This window comes from Ischnura elegans, chromosome 11 (genome assembly GCF_921293095.1).
Source record: "Ischnura elegans chromosome 11, ioIscEleg1.1, whole genome shotgun sequence".
Classification (NCBI taxonomy): Eukaryota; Metazoa; Arthropoda; class Insecta; order Odonata; family Coenagrionidae; genus Ischnura; species Ischnura elegans.
In genome coordinates, this window is record NC_060256.1 from 29,879,747 (window position 1) to 29,901,763 (window position 22,017).

The window sequence follows — 22,017 nt, forward strand, 5'->3', positions numbered from 1 at the left end:
CTTCATCTTCCAAGCTTTCAAGGCAGTTATAGGCCTTATCAAGCAAAATTGTGACCCTGTCCTTGATGATGTGGCCTGAAATGGATGCAAAAGCTAAGAGGACAAAGCTCCTTATGCAACAGCGTCTCAAAAATTATGAGCTGTCTGTCACTTCATTGAAGCCTTTTTTCTTGTTTATGTAATATTTTGTCCCTAATTTCTGTTATGCATAATTCCACCATCCGAAAGAAAAATGAAATGAAATAATCGGATAAAAATGTACTGGTAATGAATAAATGAGTGTAGCTTACATCACAAACTATTCAATTAAGTATTGTGAGTTAATGTAGGAATTAAAATGTGATTAGAAAAAAGTCAGTTTTACTTCATGACTGAATTACAGTGACAATCAGTTTCATATTTGCATGAAGAAAGAGAGTGGCTAGGTGTGAGAAGTACCACAGATTTACAATTATTATTTACATTGGTGCTAAATATATGCTCGGTGATGCCCTAGTGTGGCATTGTCACTAATGCTGACCTGTTGGTACTATTGCATAGTCGATGTTGGCATCTTAAGTCATTCTATTATTTAAAGGGGGCAATCAGGTATGAATTTTGTAATGAATCATTTAATTTCTCCTATTTATATATTTCAGTGAAAACATTTTATTTAACTGCATGATGATTGTAAATACACATTGCTTAATTTTTTTGGTACACCTGCATAGGTATATAGATGATAATGTACACTTTTCATGTTTTATTCAATGAGTCAAAACACATGTTGAGTTGCATGGACTTGCACTTATGTTATATTCAGAGGCTGCACCATGAACTAATTTTTTGCTTATTTGATGAGGCAATCGGTGATTTTCATATCAGCATTGACATAGAGGTACAGGACAGATGTTTTTATTTAGAATACCTCTTCTCTTTATTCCAAAGTCACATTTCTAGTCTGCAGAGTCACTAGAAAATTTCAGAGATATTTTTTGAGTTTGAAGTAAGAGATTTTTACATTAACTTTAACTTTCAATTCCATTTTTAGTTCCTATTAAGCCCTTCAACATTGATTAATATGTATATTAATTTATTTGCTCTGCTCCTAATTAATTCACTTAATACATAAATCAGAGAATTATTTCTTTAAACTTCCTTTATCACCCCTGTTCATCTATTGAATAGGAACATAATGCTAGATGATATGATGGATTGAGAATATATAGCTTTTGTTGAAGAATACTGATGTGAAATATTTATATGTTTACCTTAACTTCGATAATGATCTATGTTTCAATATTCAAATACAGTAAATTCTCGATTATACGAAGCAGGATATTATGAAATTTTTAATTGAATAGTGAAATTGTGGTCCTGGAAAAAAGCCTACGGTAAATACTGTTGGATATTACAAAGTTTTAAAAATACGAAACATTTTGAAATTATGGACATCGGGCTAGGTCCCCAGGAGCAAATGAAATTTTTTAATACAAACTACGGCAAAAAATTTGTCAGCAAAACTAGTTATGCCAGTGTAAATAGCAAAAAAAAATCAATGCTTCCGACTATGGTCCATTGAAAGTCTGAAATCGTAAATGATAGTGCAACTTCGGAAGGAAAGGGTTCGCCTAAAAACTTATGGTGGTAATTGAGGGAAAGTAGGAGTTCTGTAAAAATATTGTGGCTGTGGCTGGTGGTGGCCCTATTTACGTACCTATTAGTAAACATCGCGTTGGCAATATGAACTTCGTAGTTTAACATGTGAAGGATGTAGTGTGGGGTATTTCTTACACTCCTACTTAAACCTTATGTAATATAATCATACCAAAAAAATGTTACAAGTGTATAAAATTGCTCAAATTTCAACGTACTTGTGGGTAAATAACCTTGTGACACAACTTTTCAAATTAATGGTTGGAAATACAGTGGAACCTCGATCTATCATTTTTCAAGGTGATGGATGAAAAAACAATGAATGCGGGAAAATGATCAAAGCAGGAATGTTTGACTAGGTTGCCTATGTCAGAGAAAAAGCATTATTTTTTTTTCAAGTAATTATGATATTCATTCAAAGATTCAAACAAGATTTTAGCCTTTTACATGCATATTAGTATTTTATGGAAACATTTAGGGCATATTGTTGATTCTACTAATGTGTATATCTTATAAATATCCTAAAGGAACATGCCACCTTGCTAAATGAATGTTTGCACTCAGTCTCAGCATTTTGCGCTGTTATTATGGATTCCTGTTTAATGTTATTCTTATTCATCAAACACCATTTCAAGTACACGTATTTATAAGAGCAATGTGCATGTTAAGCCTAAAACAACCGTTTTTGCGGGTGCTGTGATTGGTTTTGAGATGGATCACAAAGGCGAAAAGTAGTCTCTTATCTGAAATGTTCCTTTCAAAATCGTCAGCGGCACACCAACCTGATCCTCGGCTTCATCGGCATTTTCCAACATTCACGCGCTTCTAGCCCGCATTATTTTCTTCATCTTCAATTATTTTCAGTCTATTTCTTTAAGTTCTGAATAGTTTCTTCGGAGGGGTCATGGTCTGAAGATGAATAAAAATAAAACTAATAACAATGAAACCTGACTTTATAAACCCACGCGGAAAACACCTGGTGGTTTGAAGTCAACCCACCCTGGAAAGTGCAGAACCACTTGTATGAGATGAAGTTCGGAACTGATGCTATTGCGTACGGTGTACACAAAGCTAACTGCACAGGGTGAAGCATGACCACATGACTGCGCCATGAAATATGGAACTTTATTTGGAACCAGGAACAGCAAACGATGAATGTGGGAAAACAATCAATGAGGGAACGATGGATTGGAGTTGCACTGTATAAGGAAGGAAGAGAATTAAGTCACTCAATGATACAGGAAATATTTTCATTTTAAAGTTTCATTTTAGAGTCAAAGTTACATTTTGGAGCGAGAAAGGCCGGGGAAAATATTAAGGATGTCAATGACAAGAGGTAGGGAGACGTAGTAAGGATATCACCGATGATGTTATACTTTATACACGAGCCCATATTGAGGGCAAAATGACTCCTCTATTGCTAATTTGAACGAGAATTTGATGATTCTGTGCATTAAGTTTTTGCATCAGCACCTTGCTATCTATCGAAGATGGAGGTGGCATCTGGATGTCTTTCGTCCTGGAAGTGCTGAATCATATGGAATGGGCTTGAACTAAATTCATGAGAGAATGTGTGAAGGGCTTCAGTGGGTACCTTGCGAGTGTCTAAACAACAAACAGTAGAGAAGAAGCAGCGGCTGGGACTAGACATGACGGCAGAGATGATGAAGATGAAAGTGAGGAAGGGTATCTTAAATATTGGGCTCTATTTACCACCAATTTATTTTGCAGGCTACTCGTAATGAAGAGGCACTTCCAACTCCAAGCAATGAACTGTCTTCCAGCACTCCTCCCCAGTCCCGAGTCTTTCCAAAACCTTTGTTCACTCTCTCCTACTGCCTTTTGCTTATCTCCCTGACACCCAGCTCATGCATTCCAAACTCCCCTCCCCTAGCATTTCCCACCCCTCTATGGTGACGGAGATAGTGTGGGAGATTGAGTAGAAAATAATATCCTACATAATTTATGATCGTAAGTGAATCATAATGAAAATAACTAATTAAAAATATCATACATGTACCTGACAATACGGAAGGAACTACAAGTATCAACTTACGAAGGTTAATTTGGAAATGGGCTACAACCCTTGTTTTTCTTGTCTCTGTGCTATAGAGGAAGACATAAATGGTGGTTAGGCTATCTGGCGTTAAAATTTTGTGGGTGTTGGAAACAAATTTTCAATTCGTTATTTGATTACTTTCTATAAAATGGATGGGTATTGAAGTGTCTCGATGACGAAAAGATAACACCAGTTGTACTGTTTGAGTGGACGTTTATTAACTCATTTAGGTGACTCTCACACAAATACAATCCCCGCACACCTCGGGACAAAACCCACACAAAAACACCATGACGCTTAGCTCGCCCGCCGCACGCTTCCGTTAGGTGGCTCCACCAGTGCGGCAAACCGTTAACCGCCTCTTCCGAAATAGTCCCTTACACAACAGGTATTTCTTTAGCGCTAATATCATTGATATTTAACTATAAAGAATGGGAAGTTAAGGGTCGTATGATTTTTAATGATCTTTTACTGCATAAAATTAATAACAAAGCTTTTTCATGAAGTCTAGCATAAATAACCACCAAAAACATTAAAAAAGGCCATTAAAGACAAAAAAAATGGCAGTGGTAACAAAAGCAAACATTTTTTTGCGACTCATTAAAAAGTTTTGAAATAGGGTAGTTTCCTTCATCAAAGAAAACGAAAGTCATTGATTGCGATTCGTTACCCTCCATTACTGTATTCATAATATACAAATTATTTCGTTTTAGAAATACCGGTTTAGACGAATGGCAATGGTCCATTTTTATCCTCATTTGAAAAGGGCCAGATTGGCGCCCATGCGATGCCACTCCACGTGACGTCACAGGGACCTAGTTTCTATACAAGAAGATAGGAGTTATACGTCGTCTGAGGTTACCAATGCATGCATGAGGCGCAGAGCTCAGGGAAACATGTCTTAATAATCACTTATTAAAACTGGCTAAGGTCAGAAAGTTTTCTTCATTTGATAAGGTATTAATAATCCTTATTTAAGCCAAGCGCTACCAGCCAGCAGGGTACTCAGCTACCCGCTAGCAGCCTGCGTTGTATCAGCACTCAACTCACCTCAAGGTCACCTCACAAGGCGGCAGCGGGAACCAGAAATACGTCACACGGAGAGATTTCCCGACATTCATTCTTACGCGTCGCGTTTTCGCGCGCTAGATAATTTTCACTTTTCATTTAATCGCGAAAAATAGATATCGTCATTTAAAAATCTAAATGCGTGAAATACGTACTCCAGGAGTAATAATCTTTCGATTTAGGCAATAAAAAAATAATAGGAAACCACCCTATTACGAAATTCAAAATTTCGAAGTGCTAATTTTCCAGTCGTGCTGACTTCGTATAATCAAGAGTTTACTGTATGTCTTCTAATTCTTTTCTGATCTTCACAGTTGCAAATGCTCTTGAGTCCTCTTGATTGTGTATTTTTAAATTTAAAGTGTAAATAATCTGCCTCAATGTTTGCTCATATGTAGCATTACAACTAAAGTTATCTGTAGAATATAAAGTTACTAGAATCATGACACCTGTAAATAATCTGAAATTATGACACCATTAAGTAATACTGCAATTTGAGGTGAAAATTTGCTGTCTACACATGTAAAATAATATCTTTTTAAATCCTTAACATTGTGTATATATTTTAGATTTCTTACTTACAAGGTATTTTAAAATAAGTTGTACTTAGTGAAACTGTGATATTATATTAGAAGTTTTCAGCCAAAATTTCAGTGAAATATTCAATTAAATTTGGCAGCAAATTCAATTTAATTCCTATAAGTATTCTAATTTAAATATTATAATAAATTTATTGAATATCATAATTTCAGTAAACTTAAGGAAATACAATTGAATTTCTCAAGACAATTGGAAAATTTCAGTTGGATTTTGAGTTTTCATTTAAATTTTCCGTTCGAATCACAGACTTCCCACGGAGTATGAATTTTGGCTTAGTCTCGTCTAATGAATATGCATGTACTCTGAAGTTCTTACAATAGGAAGTAATACTCCAATGTAGTCAGTTTAATGTACATAAGTGTGGCTTGCATGTGCCACATTCTTTGAATTGGGGTGCAGGGTTAAGTCTGTCATAAAGTGTCTGTATGAGGTATGGTCGGAGATTTGTTGAAGTGAATTATCTATTGCATTGTCTTTAATGAGAATTTAAAAATCTGATAGCCATCAGCACTTTTTATTATGGACTTCTGCTGCAAAGTGGGTTTTCATTTACCATGATCCTCCATTTCCGAAAAAATGTGGCATTAAGAAAAATTAAGTTACATGAAGCATTAAATCTGCTTAAGTTATGGATAGCCAATCAAAATGATCTTGTGAGCCACTTTGGAAGTGCATGACTGCTCTGGCTGCTTATAAAATTATTAATATCCACATTGATATATTCTTATTAGATTTACATATATTGTTTTAAGACATTTTTTTATCACTTTTATGGTCACCGTAGAGAAATAAATATATTTGTTTAAATGTGATGTATCTCCCAAGTCAGAAAACTTTTCAATGTGAGGGGGCCTCGGGTTGGTCATCCCTGAAATAAATAATGATCGCATTCAGCCAGAACATCGGTTTTGGAGCAGCTGAGGTAAAGTTTTTGGGGTGCTCAGAGAGTGCTCTCATTTTGCTAAATGTGATGCTCGGTTGTTATGGTAGGAGTGGAAAGTACGTTTTCGGGATCTGCCATATTTTATTGCTTAGTGACCACTAAGCAGTACTGAGCGAGGACTTCTTATGCTCTCTCTGAGTGTCCACTGAGCTCATTTTAGGCTCCCTAGCTGCTCCATTGGCAGAATGCATCCAAAGGCTTTCAGGAATGGTTACAGTTAGTGGTTCTTTGAAGACGTCTTTGATACATTTACCTTCTTTGTTAGCCTTGTAGGGCATTGTACAGCCCTCTTTAACTGTCAAATACTGTAGTGAGAAATCATGGTATGATTTAGGCTTGTAAAATGCTGTGGCCTGTTGAATTCTTTCTTGTTATGATTCCTATACGTTTATTTCTAGTCTTTTTTGTTGTTCAATGATTATCTTTTACTTTTACATGGGTTAATTTTTAAGCAATGCCTGTTTTTTGACTAATAAGAACGAGATAGGGTGTTTTTAAAAAATTGGTCACTTCTCATTTCATAACGTGTTTCTTTATTTTCCGAGATGGGATGGAATTGAGTAATAGTGACTGAGTGTCTGTTAAATGATTACATTTTAAGTAATTTTTCATCATGACTTTTATTTTTTACCGTGGTATACTCATAATTTGTAAAAGTAATCATTTATTTCACCATGCTTTCTTTACTAATTGTATACACCAAAAGTGACCACTTCACCATGAAAACATCTCTTTTAAAGTGATCAAAGCCCCTGCATAAGATAAGATAGTGGCCACCTTGTACGTGCAAATGAGATTTATTTTTGTGGAAGAAAATCTGGCACCTGGGAGGTAATACTCTTTCATATGTGTGCAATAATTAAATGGCAACAACCATTCAGACCTTACTTAAAAAATGACCCTTGTAATAATTATTTTATATATCGAGTGTGTTTCCATCATTTGTTGTTTTGCCTTAGGGAAACTGAAGTTTGATCCAGCAGAGCTGCAGTTAGAGAGTGAAGAAGCCAAAGCAGTATGGAGAGGAGACGAAAAGCACGTTGACACTTCCATATTCCTAGCTGACGCCAAACCCAAAATTTTCCATGAGTCTTTCCTCATCCATGATAGCCACCAAAAGCCAGTCAAGAGCTCTTCTCCTGATTTACTTTCTTCTATGTCAACTCAATCCAGATCACAAAATAGTCCATCACAAATGGACGTCAATGTGCTGTGAGTTATTGTCAGTTTAAACTTACATTCTAAATGATAAGGACTTTGAAATAGTGCTCGAGCGACTCACTAATCCACAGTAGATATTTGTATCGCCATTTCACCTAATACTCAAGTACATAGATGAAAGGTATATCTGCAGTGAAACTCCATTAATGGTTAACATTGAGTATGTAGGTTTTTAATAATGAGGATATCTTTGTTTTTCCGCAGAGGTTTCATTATTAATGATAATAATTTATTCTCCAGTGACCACGCTTATACACATGATGGTATGGGATTCGTCTTAGTACATGTAATACACGTCTTAGTACATAAAATATGCATAAAATCAGGGAAATAAAAAGAAAATAGTCACAATATGCATAAATAAGGATGATGATTGCAAAGACACAGTACAAATTTCCAATTTTACCAATGTTCTCAAAATAATCATTTGATGGATAGTAGCTCTCTTCAAATAAAAATATTTAAATTCCTTGCAAATATAGATGAAGTTTTTGATGATCAAATGTACTTAAGTAGCAGGTTATAAATATTTGTCCATTGCAGTAGGGCTGTTAAAAGACCTAGGTTTTGACGAGGCTTGTCATCATCAGATGAACCTTTTCAAAACCCAGGTCATCTTGTTACAAATCCTTGTGGCAAAAAAGTTATTAATGTTATTTAAATTGATAAGTGAATTCTATAAAGTCACATCCAAGGCAACGGGATTGAGTTTGTAAACTTATCTTGGTCTCCCCTCTTTTTCGTACTTTTGACTTTCCCCAGTTTGTTTACTTTCACCAATGGAACTGTTCAAATTAGTTTCCCCAACAAAAATTTCAATCCTGATCTATCTTTTTACATTTTGCTCTGAATTTTACATATACAGCTAAGTCTGGTTACTGCTCATTTGGGTTTCAATGGGTGTAGCTTCATACGGGCCCTCATTTCTTTAAGCACCATTCTAGTATTACATCTTAAGTACTTACATGCATTAAACACTTGATTTATCTACAGAATGCTTTTGCATATTATAATATAAGTCAGAAAACATGTTATGCTTTAAATTTTTTTTGCTGCACCTTTTTATTTCCTTTGTACTTTCAAGGGCGATAGGTGGCTTATTTATTTAACAGGATTTAGAATACCTTTCAAACAGCTTTCTTCTTTCCAAGCTATTAAAAAAAGTAATTCTCATTAATTCATCAACATTGCAGGCCCTTGCAAAGCCTTAGTTCCATGATCCAAAGAAGTGGTCTCACGATAAAAGGAAGGGTCAACCTGCTAGGCTAATAGTATCAGAAAAGTCAACAAGATTTGTAATATCAAAGCTTAATTGGCATTTCTCTTGTCAGAGACTGTATTCTCAAGACACCTCTTACTTAAAATGAACACAAGAGACAGCAGTGACCAATTGTGAGTGACTCATTCGGTTGGAAATTTATCACTTCAATGGCAATATTGTGGTTGAAGTTATACCATAAACAAGTTTTCTAATTCAAATGTAAGACTATCATTGGTAACTCAACAATTTTCTCTAAAAGCTGGTTTGGTAACACAATGTCTGCCATAGAAACTGGAAAAAACTAAGTTCACCCCTGTAAAGCAGGCTTTTTTTTAGATATGTAAATCTGAAATTCTTTAACACCATTCGACTGGGTGAAAAGTGTGCAATGGAGCTGATTTTTTCTGTGCTTTTTTTGAAAATTAAACAGCACACATACATAATCTGCATGAGCAACTGTCATGAAAAAATATATTTTTGGAGCATCCTATAGGATGGCTATAGCCTTAACAAATGGGGGAGGAAGTATCTAATCAGTGTATCTAAGGTTTTATCCTGTCTTCCATGAGGCTACATTGTATTGGCATTAATTTTCTTCGGTCTTCAATTTGGTTAGGCGGTAATATCTCTCAAAATTTTGATAAACAACATCTTCTGGGATACCTCAGCTGTTTCTTTCTGTCTTTAGGGTTATTCTTCAGGGCTTTAAGTTATATTATTAAGTTTGTTTTCAAAATGTTAACAAACCTATGCCGATGGAGGACCCAAGAAAACTTTACTTTTGTTAATATCCTGGGGAAGTATGTTAACTTTCTTAACATTATTGCTCATTTTTGGCAAAATTTAGTGGTAGGAGGGACCACCCAATCCTGGATGCAATGTCTTTCATAATCCAGTTATGATGCTATGCACGTACTTTGTTGCCGGACTTGCTAGCTATATGACCTCGGCAATTTGTGAACAGCTGGTATTTTCCTATCTGACCCTTTCATTCTGTATGATGAGCATATTCGTTTGTGTAACCTAAGAATGGAGTTTTGCTGTATGAAATAGACTAATTTTTATCAACAGCATTCCATGTAACCAAGCTAATTGTAATTCGGTTCTTAAATATAAAATTTTTAAATTTCTCTCAGTCAAGTTTTAAGATAGCAATGGATTATTTTTGTGAGTTTATTGTGCACTAAATAATGTTATTGCAGTCAGTTTATTTATAGTCCCTCAAATTGGTGTTTTACTTACAAAATGAAAGTTATCCTGGGAACTTAAGTGGTTATTATACCTATTATCAATAATTAGTTAATCTAATAATTATTTGATGTTTGAGCATGGCGAAATTGTTCTGTAAACGAGTTTCAGAATTTTGGTAATAGAAAATTTATGCTACTCTACTTAACTCTAGAATATAATTTAACATAAGAAAAAATGTTGGGAATCCTATTTATGAGACTGTCATTGGTTTAATCTATCTTGAAATATAAGCCCTTCATTCTAGTAATGATAGTTAAGCTACTTAGACAGGCGAACTGTGATTCTGCCTCGCTGTAAATGCAGAAAAATTTATTCTTTTAACACAGCTTTTTACTGAAATATGCCTGAAAGCTGCCACTTCTATGTTCTTGCATTTTTATATAGTATATACCAAGAAAAAATTGATGTCATTGGCTTTCATATTGAACTGTTAGTTATTTTGTCAATTTCAGCTTCGGACTCCAGTGCTCTTAGTTTTGTGTTTAACAGCATCTCTTCTTGTGATGCAGTACGATTTGCACATTTGATTGGAATAGGAAAAGAGCTTTTTATCACATGAAAGTTAACATTGGCTTCTCATAAACCTTGGAGTTCCTTATACATGAAGGCCTTAGCCTATTAAATACTTGAGGTGATTTTGGTGATTTTTGCCCCCCCCCCCCCCTTTCCCCCTGTAGTGAAATATTATGACATTCGGCTTGATTCCCTCTCTTTAATCTCCCTTGAAATTGTTCAAAATGCATATTTTCAGTGCAAATACATTAATTTATGCTTCATTGCATTGGATTTATCGAGAAAAAAAAAGTTCAATTATTTTTTAAAATATTAGTTAAGACTTTATTAGAGTATTTAAGATTACTAAGATCATAGTCTAGAATCGCGTTTTACACTGTTTCTTGTGAAGAAAAAATTAGGTGATGCTTTCCAAGACTCTCTCCCAAGTGAGATAAGGTCAGAATCGTCTTGACCTCCCCCCTCTTAAACGCCTCACCTAATTAATGGATGCCCCTTTAGAAGCTCCTTCACTTATGGGATGGCCATAGCTAGAAAAAATTCTGAGATTTTTTTGGAGAGAAGTGCATTTGGGGGAGGGTATATGTACAACCTAATCACTCAGACTGGTTTACCACCCAAAAATCTCCCCCCAGGATAATATACATCACGGCCTTACGATGGACGTGATGTATGTTATCCTGGGGGTTTAGTTTGTATGTGGAAATGAGCTTAGCTGACATTTGAATAAATCAGCTGAGAACATTTTTTCGTAGTGGTAGCAATTTATTTTTTAATTCACTACCTCGCCTTTCACCTTTGTACTAAAAAAATAGTACATAAGTCTTCTTTCAGGTGTTGTCCTAAATCATGATTTAGGCAGCTTCCAAAATCTTCAGCGACCCTTCGTAGTCTATGCAACATTTCAAACTCATCTGAATTGCTGGCTCATTTTACATGCATGCACTACTTACTAGTTAATCACTCAATAGGCTTGTACTACTAAAAGTTTTTCCTTCATTTTTCATCTAAAGATGCTTGGCAGGTTAAAGTAGAATACTTTTCACATCCAGGTAAGAGTAATTGCTTTGATGTGCTTTCGTGAATAATGATTCCCAGCAGTTCAAATGATTTTATTAGAGGTAATCCCTGTTCAATTATTGATAATACGCAAAGGATTATTATGCTGTAGATTTTCCAGGATATAGATAATTTTTACTGGCATTGTAATGCATGTTACATGTCGTTAGATAACTTTTTGTTGTAGCTTTTTTTATTTATTTCTGTTGCATGAAGTATTGCATGACAATGTTCTGTTATATATTAAATGTGTGTAGCTCATGTTACCAATTAGTGGCAACATAAAATCACTGCATTCTTAGTTATTGATTTGTGTTATAGCTGTTCAATATATTTGTTTTTGAGCATGTTGAAAGCAGTGTTTGAATTAACTAGTTGTTCATAGAAGACTATATGTGCATGAAATATGTTTCAAGTTATGTCATTTGATTCCAAGCCAGCTCACCTAAAGCCAAAAACAAGGATTAACTCAGTATCTTAAGGTTATAAATTGTCATTATTTTCTGTTTAATGCATTCTTGATAACATGAGTTTTCTTTTTTCATCTATTACACTGTGACATGTGATCAATGAAATGTATGAAATACTACTACTTTGCTGTGTTAGGCTATTTAATATATGCTTACAATCTCTTAGAGGTGTAAAGCTATATATTTGTTAAACAGGAAAGGACAGCTATTTTATGTGTTACAAAATATAAGTATGGAAAATAGGCTTATTTCAATTATCATTACCAATATTTTAACCTATTTTCCAAACTTAGAGTCTATTTAAGTCCTTGCCGGAAGCTACATGCTCTTTTAGAATCACCTGCTAAATGAGGTATTAAGTATGTTTGGAATAAAAGCAGTCTACAAGTTATTTCTGATACATATATATGTATATATTTGGCTGAACTTGATTTGTACGTGCTACAGTTGGTTGCAAACTTACTTATCAATCTTGTAGGGTTGTTAGGAAATTAAGTGCTATAAAAATTAATGAAATACAGTAAAACTTTGATTTTACGCAGTTGGAGGGACCGAAATATGGGCACTGTGTAAAATCAAAGTGTGTAAAATCAAGAGTTGGTATTGAGGAGGAGTATAGTTTTCAGGATAACACTTGCTCATTATTGCTCGGAAAATGAAGCCTAATAATCTCATTTACTCAAAAGCAACACCACAGATGATGTGTTACCTTAAGAGAAACAACGTTGCATTCCTGAACAGTGTTTCCCATGGTTGAACAAAATGGTTGAAATGCCAGCATTTCGGGCACTAAGATTACTTCTGTTACCCAGGAGAAATTTCGGAATGGTGATACTAAATGGTCGCAGAGAAGCTAATTTTCAAAAATATTCTCATTAAAAGCAGTTTTCAGGATATCCGTTTAACCACCTGCAGACAAACAAAGATTGGAGATTGAAGAAATGAGATACCTGAGGATAGTCATCCAAATTAACCCCATTAACAGGGAGCAAAATTTTGCTAACACATCACAAAGGCTTTACACCCTGTGGGCCTGGGTTCAAGTCCTGGCAGTAGCAGAGACTTATCAGAGTTGGCCCTATCCCTACTTGAGTCTAATGTGGAGGGCACTTCCAGTGCACCACTCTATCCATCAGATGGGAAGTTAAGTCCTGGTCCCATTTGAGCTTATCATTACAACCTGGCTAATGCCAACATAGGGTTCCTATCCCCCCAGCCCTTACTTCATGGCGCTAATGACCCCAGTTGTTGGTTACCTCCAAATAGCATACCATAGATAATGCGGAGCACACAGGACCCGGGATATTCAGATTTTTCCGGTGCTAAGATCACTTTTTTTAAGTGAGCTATTTAAATGACCGCGCAACTGCCGTCATGCCGCCCGTGATGAATAAAAAATTACTAATAGTCCTGAAAAATTTTCCTTCTTTGTAATTTATACGCATTAAAAAAGCATTTCCCCATGAAATTTTAGCATTAGTAGATTGACTCTACCGGGAATAGCTTCTCTGTCGGCATTCTTCCGCGAATTCAGCGCCGGGACCTTCGACTCACAAGCCGTGTGACTCAGCTTCACGTAATATTTTGCTTCCCCATATCTGATAACAACACCGGACACTTTTTGTATTTCGATTTAATGGTACTAAGCCATTCCTGAGTTTGAAGGGACTGCCTTATCACTCACGTTTTGAATTTGACTTCAATGATTACATGACGATTGACGACACGAGTTATTCTCAGAGGGCATTAACTCCCGTTCCGTTAAAACGCTTCCCACCTAGCGGAGTTAAGCTAATAGCTATTCAAGTTCCAACCATGGTTAATTTAATCTCTCTGACAATGAGATACAAGTTGAGTCGGTTCTGATAAGCGCGCAGCGCAAGCAATTTTCCCTCGCCTCCACTTGTCCCGCAGATGTGGGGTTAGCCTGGGAATGAGACAATGCATGCTGCTTTTACCATGGTGTTGAATCACCATCGACTTACGTCCATACTAGAAGTACGACTATCCTTTTTGGATCACCTTGGAAGCCAAAATTTTGGCACGAGAGTATTTTTAACGACTCATTTCGCCGTTATATTTCGCTGGGGCGACGGAAAACATAGCGTTGGCAAAATTCTAGAAAGCCTTGCGTTACGGATAGATATTCCGTAGCTCATAATTCTGGATATAAACAGCGTCGATCAATAAGTCGAATAATAAACGAAAGGTGATAATGTTAATATCTCCAGCAATCATGTCTTAATCAAAAGTAGTTACGCATACACGGCGATTGCCGTGTGTTTTAGGTTTCGATATCCTTCTAAGGCGAATTTGAACTAAGAGCGACATTCCCGTTCGTAATGGAGCCTGAAATAGTACTGAGAGGGCTCACTGGGAAGCAATAATTAGATTCGCGATGTTTTTAGTTTCACGCTCAACAGCGCGACGTCATTTCAACCGTTCCTGTATTCATTTTTGCAACTCATTGAGACGAAATAATAACCTAACTTCATATTGCTCCAGTCGGATTTTCTAAACAAGCCGAAAGACAACTGCGTAAAATCAAGATTAGCGACCTCTTAGGGGATGGGGTTATGCTACGCAAAATCGAAAAACTGCGTAAAATCAAGAAAAGATGTAAAATCGAAGTTTCACCATTGCAATTCCCTATGCTTACCGGCCGGACTTGAGTGCCGCTGCGTAAAAACGAGACTTGATGTAAAATCGAAGTGCGTAAAATCGAAGTTTTACTGTATTTTGAAAATGTGCCTAGTAATGTGAATGCCATGTTTTAACTGTTAGTCCTTCAAACCTGGCACTATGCTTGAATTTATATTCTAACTTATGTGGATACCATGATGACCATCTCAAGTGAAAGAAATCTTGAATGTTGTGGAAATTCATCTTAAAGCATCAAACTCGTCCATCCATTGTGACTTGCGTTTCATATAATTTCCTCGCAGAAATGGAAGCTGACCAATTTATGGTTTCTCATTTACGCGTTTTTCTTTATTGAACTGCCTTAGCCTCTGTAGCACCATTTGACTAGTTATGGCATGGTGACTGTATTCAGATAATATATTATGATAGTGTATTTTGAGCTCAAATACTGGATAACAAAGAAAAAGTTGCAGTTGTCAGGTCATATATTATTTTTGACCTTGTAAAAGGTTAATGATACCTACCATAAAATTTAATGTAATCCCATCAGCTACAAAGTAATGAATGAGACACTAGCTCAGTGTCAGCTTGCAAACTAAATAGCTTTTACTTTTTGGACATATCCTATGTATTTCTGTTAACCTAAAGATAATAATTTCATTCTCAAGCAAATTTTAGACCATAAAATGTTCAGAAACCAACTAATTCGTATAACATACATTCGTTGTTGTCTCAACGCCATAACAATTTGCCATGCCAAGTACCAAGTAATGAAAAACCTGACCATAAGTTGCTATGTGTTAGTTTATTTATAAGAATAATATTCTTCTTAGTGAATTATCAAATTACTTCACAGATGTGAGAGCTAACTTTCAGAATTCCTAATAACATTACCAATTTTTATTTATGGATTTTCTAAAAAGTGTACTCAGTGAAGTGTTTGAATGATTCTCTTAATTACTTTTCAGAAGAAGCAGTAACATAAATTGGTTAAATGTTGTGAAACGATCGAAGTCCCCAGCTTTGATGTAAGTACACAACGTGCAATTTGTGAAAATTTCACTTATCCTATTTAAATATTCGAATGGCTGTGTGATATTGAGTCATTGCATGAGAAACTTTGCTTTGGTGGGTCTTTTCAAACTCATAATGATTACTTTGCTTATGTAATATTCAAATTTCAGTTTTTTTCCTTTATTATGTGTTTCGATCTTGTCATGGAATGTGAAATCTCAAAATATGGGAGACAGTTTTTTCCAGAAACATTTATATATAGGGTCTATAAATTGGTAACTAGGCATACTTTATTCTGATTTTAAATTGTCTGGCTGCTAGTTGTCAGTATAAGGTAGAATTTCTCAACAATGTCTCAATAATTCTAGAGCACATACCTATTTAAGAGTTGTATTTATGTTCTCGTATTCTTTTATGAAAGTGATTTCAAAGCTGGGTAAGATGTAAGAAGTATTTCCAATGGTATATATTTATTATATCTGGTTTGAAATCCATGCACAAAATATTCGATATTTATAAAATTTATACCCAATATCTTTGTGGCTGAGCAGGTATGACTTGAGTAGGTGGGGAGGGGTGCCTTTCGTTTGAGCCCAGACACTGTCGGTAGGCTTCGCTGATGATGGATGGTGGTACAAAGGGAGAAATAACACTGGATGGCATGAAAATCGGCCCTGATACCATTCCTGCTGATTCATATGTAAAATGACCTCCGTTTTTCCCCATCACCTACCACATTCAGGGGAGACCCCCCTCACATTATTTATCACTTTCTGATAATTTGGTGGGATGAAAAGGATTACCTTCACATTTACATTTCTTCTAAGGGTTAGAGGGCTGAAGAATTCTAAACCATGAACAATTATGGTAAAGGGGTAGGTTTGGAGGGATTAGTCCCTGAAAATTGTATAAAAACGATTAAAAATGTTTGATTTTGCCATTTTTTTTTGCTATTTTTCATGTATTTTCAAACTTTTACGGCTTCCATTTTACCACATCTTTCCTCGAATGACGAAAATATATATCAACAAGATATAGCAATAATAATAAGATATTTTGCCTCATAATATGGCAGCAATACTTTAAATATGAAGCTATAGTTTGGATGATTCGCTTAACTTTGCTGGTGCTCGCAATGCCTCGCCCACTCAGGCTTGGACAGCAATTCTCATGCTTTCACAGCAAAAGAAGGAAAAAATACCTTGTAATTCCACTAAAAATATAAGGTTGAGTTCTTATATTCCCAATTAAGTTAAAAAGCATTCTATTTCCTTCATCATGGAGTTCCATGAAGTATAAACCTCTCAAAACAATTATATTGCAGTTGTCGTCATCTCCCGTTGGCGTGACTAGAGCGATCGAAGAGTCAACTTGTCGGTATTCAAGGCAAGGATTCTGTGTTTCCAAGTTGTTTAAATGGTTTAAAGCAGTATAAATTTTTTTACTCCGGCTTTTTCCAAATGAATTTCAGTACATGCGTGACTTATGCTAATTAATATGATTTAATCTGTAATTTTCCATGTGTGTGTAAAAATCATCCTGATCGATTCTGATATGTTTGCAGTGAATTGACTTCAAAATCGCAGCGAAAACCCTATTCTTTGAATCGTAAAACTGCTCATATATGGTAATTTATAAATTTTACTTTGGCTGCCAATTTGGCAATCAGGACAAGAATTGGACTCCGAGGGTTTACTGCAATACTTGTTACAGTAGTTCGTCCAAATGGCTCAAAGGTACGCGTAAATCAATGCCATTAGCTGTACCCATGTTTTGGCTTGATCCTCACTGTTTTCTCATGGTTTGTAACTTTTGTATGACTTCAACCATGGGGTCCTCTTGCAAAAGTAAGCGTACAATTCATTTTCCTAATATCCCTTGAGCAATATGACCAATTCCTCATAACAAATCTTTGCCAATCCCTAAGCCCCCAAAAACCTATACTCTAGAATGAGAAATTGATTTGAGAGACTTTGAACTACAGCCGGGACCAGGTGATACTCCCACCGGCTTTACTCCTGGTTATAAAAATGTCGCTCAAGATCCTCCTCTCCTATTGAATAGAAATAAAATATTTACTTGCCGCCATTGTGCATCAAATTTGGACTAGTGTCACAGTGTGTGAGAGCTATAGACAAGACAGGTGATGCATTTCAATTTTCAAAATTCAATTCCCTGGACTTTATGAGGCTAACATCAAGAAGTGGGCAGTCATGGGCCCCCAAATTAGAAAACTTTTCCAAGATTAGACATTTGTGAAACACATGAATGATGATAATCAGCTGAAGAAAAACGAGCTTGGCTTGGATTCCCAAACGTGTGCACAAACTTTTTGGATAACAACAAAAAATTGGATGATTATTTCCCTCATGTCAAGGAATTGCTGTCAGCATACAAGAACATGCCGCTAAAAGTGCGTTCCTTTCATTCGCACCAGGAATTTTTCCCAGAAAATTTAGGAGAACTCTCTTCTTACAGAGCCTCTATGCTGTGGTAGCGACAGTGGCATTTGAGGTCGTTGTGGTTCTTTTCCTCACACTTCAGATTAATAGATTGTAAACACATACAATGAGACAAATAACAATTATATAATACAGGAGAGGACAAATAGTTGGTATGCTAGCTAAATTATTAGTTAAAGTTAAATTTTGGTTTTATGAGTAAACTCAGAGAGGAAGGGCTTGGAGAAAAGTCGTTTGTCACTTAGGGATATGTTTGGGTCTAACTGGTGCCTCCCGATTGGTTTCTTCATTGTTATTCCATATAATAGATACTGCCTGTAAAATGTTCATAATATAATGCTTGTAGTGAAGGTATGCTGCAAAAAGAAAGCTTCAATATTTATTCTTCAAGGTATATAATGTGTTCCATCGTAGATATGCTGAAGCTCTTTTCTGTCTTTCCAACATATCTATCAAATGTTGCAACTCTTGCAATCAAGTTAATTTATACCAACTTGGAGGGTCTTACTGTCTTGTCAATGCCCCTTATATTGTTGTGTCCTCCCGTGGACAGCTCGACTAGGGGCGACTCAGAATTGGGATCTTGGACTAACGCTGAGGGATTCCGAGCAGCGAAGGTGGTCCTCTAGGAGGGACGGTATCAGGTAGAAATGAAACATCCCGGGTTTGCCACAAGAAGTGTATTTGATTCCGTTGATTCTTATGCGAGAGTGATCTCCTCCCTCGGCTTCTCCGGGTCAATCGTTGAACTTCCCTTCCACGGCCTTGTGGGCTCCCGCTACGCGGGTCCCGACTCTTGATGAAATGACGAATAGCGAATCACGAATGACCTCGAGTCAATGATGCGTGCCATTTTTAAGGCATCCCCACATCTGAACACCCCTCCCCCTCCGTGAGTTCGAGAACCTTCCAACGGTATGCGGTTCCCACTCTCAGCAAAATCAGCGCAGTGCGGACATCGTGGCTTTCCTTTTATGAGAGTGCACACGCACCGTCTATTCAAAAATGCCTTCCTCGCCATCAGCACAATCCGCACCGCGGAGGCATAAAGGAAAGTTCAAGAGACCCACGCAAGAAAGTTGAATAGACGATGAAGAGGACGCATAGACCGACCAAAAAAATATGCACACATCAACAAAAAGAGTGTGAGGACTTAGTCGAACGCAAAATGAAGTCGGGATTTAACAATATGATAAATCTGGTTTTATGACCAGTAAGAATCTAGTAGAGTGAAGAGTAAAATAGATCGGCATGTGAATGAGATATGTACTTCTACAAAGGCATACCTAATATGGCTGAATTTATAAAAATCTGAGTGTAAAGAAAGCTGTAGGGTTGGTACATGGTGCTTGTTCATAGAATATCTATCATTACATTTTGGGTTTCAGTGATGTTGAAAGAGCAATGAAATATTGTTGATAGAACAAGAGGCATGTGTAAATATTTTTATATGTACTAGAGTTGATAGTGGTCAAAAAGATCATCGTATGGTATGCTTGCAAAGTATTTGCTTTATGTGGATTCAGTTGACTATCATGGCATTGTTCAATCATGCTTTCCTCATTGTAAGTGATTGAATGGGTTACATCAATAAATATTCAGAAATTTTAAATTTTTTGCATCCAGCAGTTTTTAATGTGCGCTGAATGTTTGCACATGTGCTTCTGTGGCTTTCCCATTTGTTGCTTTTCTGAAGACATAAAAGATAATTATGCAGTTCTCTGTTGTCACTCTCGGGTATTATGATATTAGGTCACCAATTGTTTTTTTTTCGAGTACCAATGCATTGAATTGCATGACATTCGAGTGCTATATGTAGCATGCCAATAAGTTTGTATCTGTTACAATGCTGTGTAAGGTATTAGTGACATCCTCTTAAATTGGGGGTGAAAGGGGAATATTTTTCTGTCAAATGGGTTTAAATTGTAAATATTTTGAGTAAGTGCTGTGTAAATCAATATTTTCTATCGTATTTATAAAAAAATATTTCTAATCATAATGAATCTCAAGAAATTTTGTAGCCAACTGTCTAACAGCAAAAGCTATAGATGGGTTGACTCCTAATTTTAACCCAAAATGACCGTTTCAAATTCTCTCGTCTCAATTTCAATTTTAAGAATAGTGAAATAAATGTACATATTTTATTATTAGTCCATGAAACTTCTGGGAATAATATGTTTGCCAGGGTATGGACCCAATTTATTGTAGTCCCCACTTCCAGATAGGTTCTTGAGGCTCCTATTTAGGATACTTAAAATTATCAGTGTCTATCAGTCCATATAGCCGTCTAAAAATTATTGAGTTATTTTTCATCCTTTCTGATGCTAGTAATCCACTCGTGTGGGTCAATTATGTAAAGATCAACAGCATCTAATCTGCTGTTGTAGCAATGAGGCAATCAATTGAATTTACGCTTGATCACAGGAATCATTCAGTCTTCCACTAACAAGTGGCAATATAACACCAATGATTTGTATATAATTCACCTACTGGTTTGAGTAAACTTCCTCCTTGGTCCTAAAATTCCCTTCCAGTAAAGCAAGCCATGAATACAGCAGTACCTAACCGTTCATTTATTATCCTGGCTGTAGATTTCTCCTATCCAACCAAGCAAAATATTGCTGTTACTCTTTCCTGGTTTTTCAATGATGAAGTTCGAAGTTGTGAAAAAATATGACTTACAGGCACTCTGAGAAACTTATCGTGACGGTTAACTGGGTACTCCTTGTAATCTCCAAAGAGGGAATCACTTAGCGCAAGTGTTACCCATGTTTCTCTAAGAAAATTACAAATTAATGCGTTATTTAGCCGAAGAAATTCCTAAGAAGAGCGGTGAAGCCTAAAAAAAAGCTAATTTTTCATAAAAAATATTTGGATATACTTGAGGAATGTGTCATATAGGTATCTGTAACTTTGTTGATGTGTTATTTGTATGAGTAGGTTGCTGATGATTAAAACGATCTCTGCCTTAAGGGAAAAAGAGCTGACTCGAGAAACCTTAGATGACCTGTTTTAACATAGGTTCACCTTCACTCATATTGTTTAAACATATTTATGGTTTTACTATTAAATAACTTCTAATGAGTCTCTTGTTTCATCTTGCCTTGGAAGATATTTAAGTTGTGAATTGGGATGTTGGTGTGAATCCAATTGCTGTGAAGAGAAACTCTTAAGCAATACCTCCAAAGTGATGATAAATTGCTGATGGTGTTATAGGAAATGCATTCATGACATAAGTAGTACATACATATATATATATGTATTTATATGGAGGTCACTTCCATGGTTGGGCCTACGTGGGAACTTAGCTCCATAGATGTTTTCTTCATTGTAAAGATTCATTATGCGAAGTTTTTTTTAGCATGTATGGGAAGATTTCAGGTTTTTTTATTTTATAGAAAGTCCAAGAATCAGGACCATGACTCAAGCTTTCTCAAAATTTCAGTAAAGGGAGGTTCATTTTATGGAGGTGTTTATACAGTTATTTGTAAATCAGTGGCAACTGAATGGGGGTAAGAGGGGTGGAGACGTAGTTGCTTCCATGCATCTAATATTCTTTTAATGAACTCTGATTCAAATTATTTATATTTATACTTATTTTGATTCTTTGTGGGAGGGATGAAGATTAAGGGGACAAGACTCGGTAATGCAACATGTAGATCTGTCCCTCGACATTGGACTAACATTTTTTCATTAGTGTGTAGCTATAATCACTCAAGCCAACTGTCTCATTCAAGCCAAATAATGTTTAGAGCAAAGGAATGAAAAATTTGTGAGCAGTATGATATTTTTTGCTTATCAAAATAATTATATTTTCA

At 35.9% G+C, this 22,017-nt stretch overlaps 1 protein-coding gene across 9 annotated transcripts in view; it reads left to right on the plus strand.

Annotated features, from left to right (window-relative positions):
* The window catches only part of LOC124168471 (protein timeless), a 69,944-nt gene that overhangs the window by 44,685 nt on the left and 3,242 nt on the right, over positions 1-22,017 (plus strand). For 5 of the 9 annotated variants that reach the window (XM_046546734.1, XM_046546733.1, XM_046546736.1 and 2 more), the window contains 2 exons: positions 7,265-7,517; positions 15,692-15,751. In XM_046546734.1, coding sequence (XP_046402690.1) covers positions 7,265-7,517; positions 15,692-15,751 — 313 coding nt within the window. Of the gene's footprint in view, positions 1-7,264; positions 7,518-15,691; positions 15,752-17,061; positions 22,013-22,017 lie in introns of those variants that run through there. The other 4 variants (XM_046546740.1, XM_046546739.1, XM_046546738.1 and 1 more) reach the window with 3 other exon arrangements.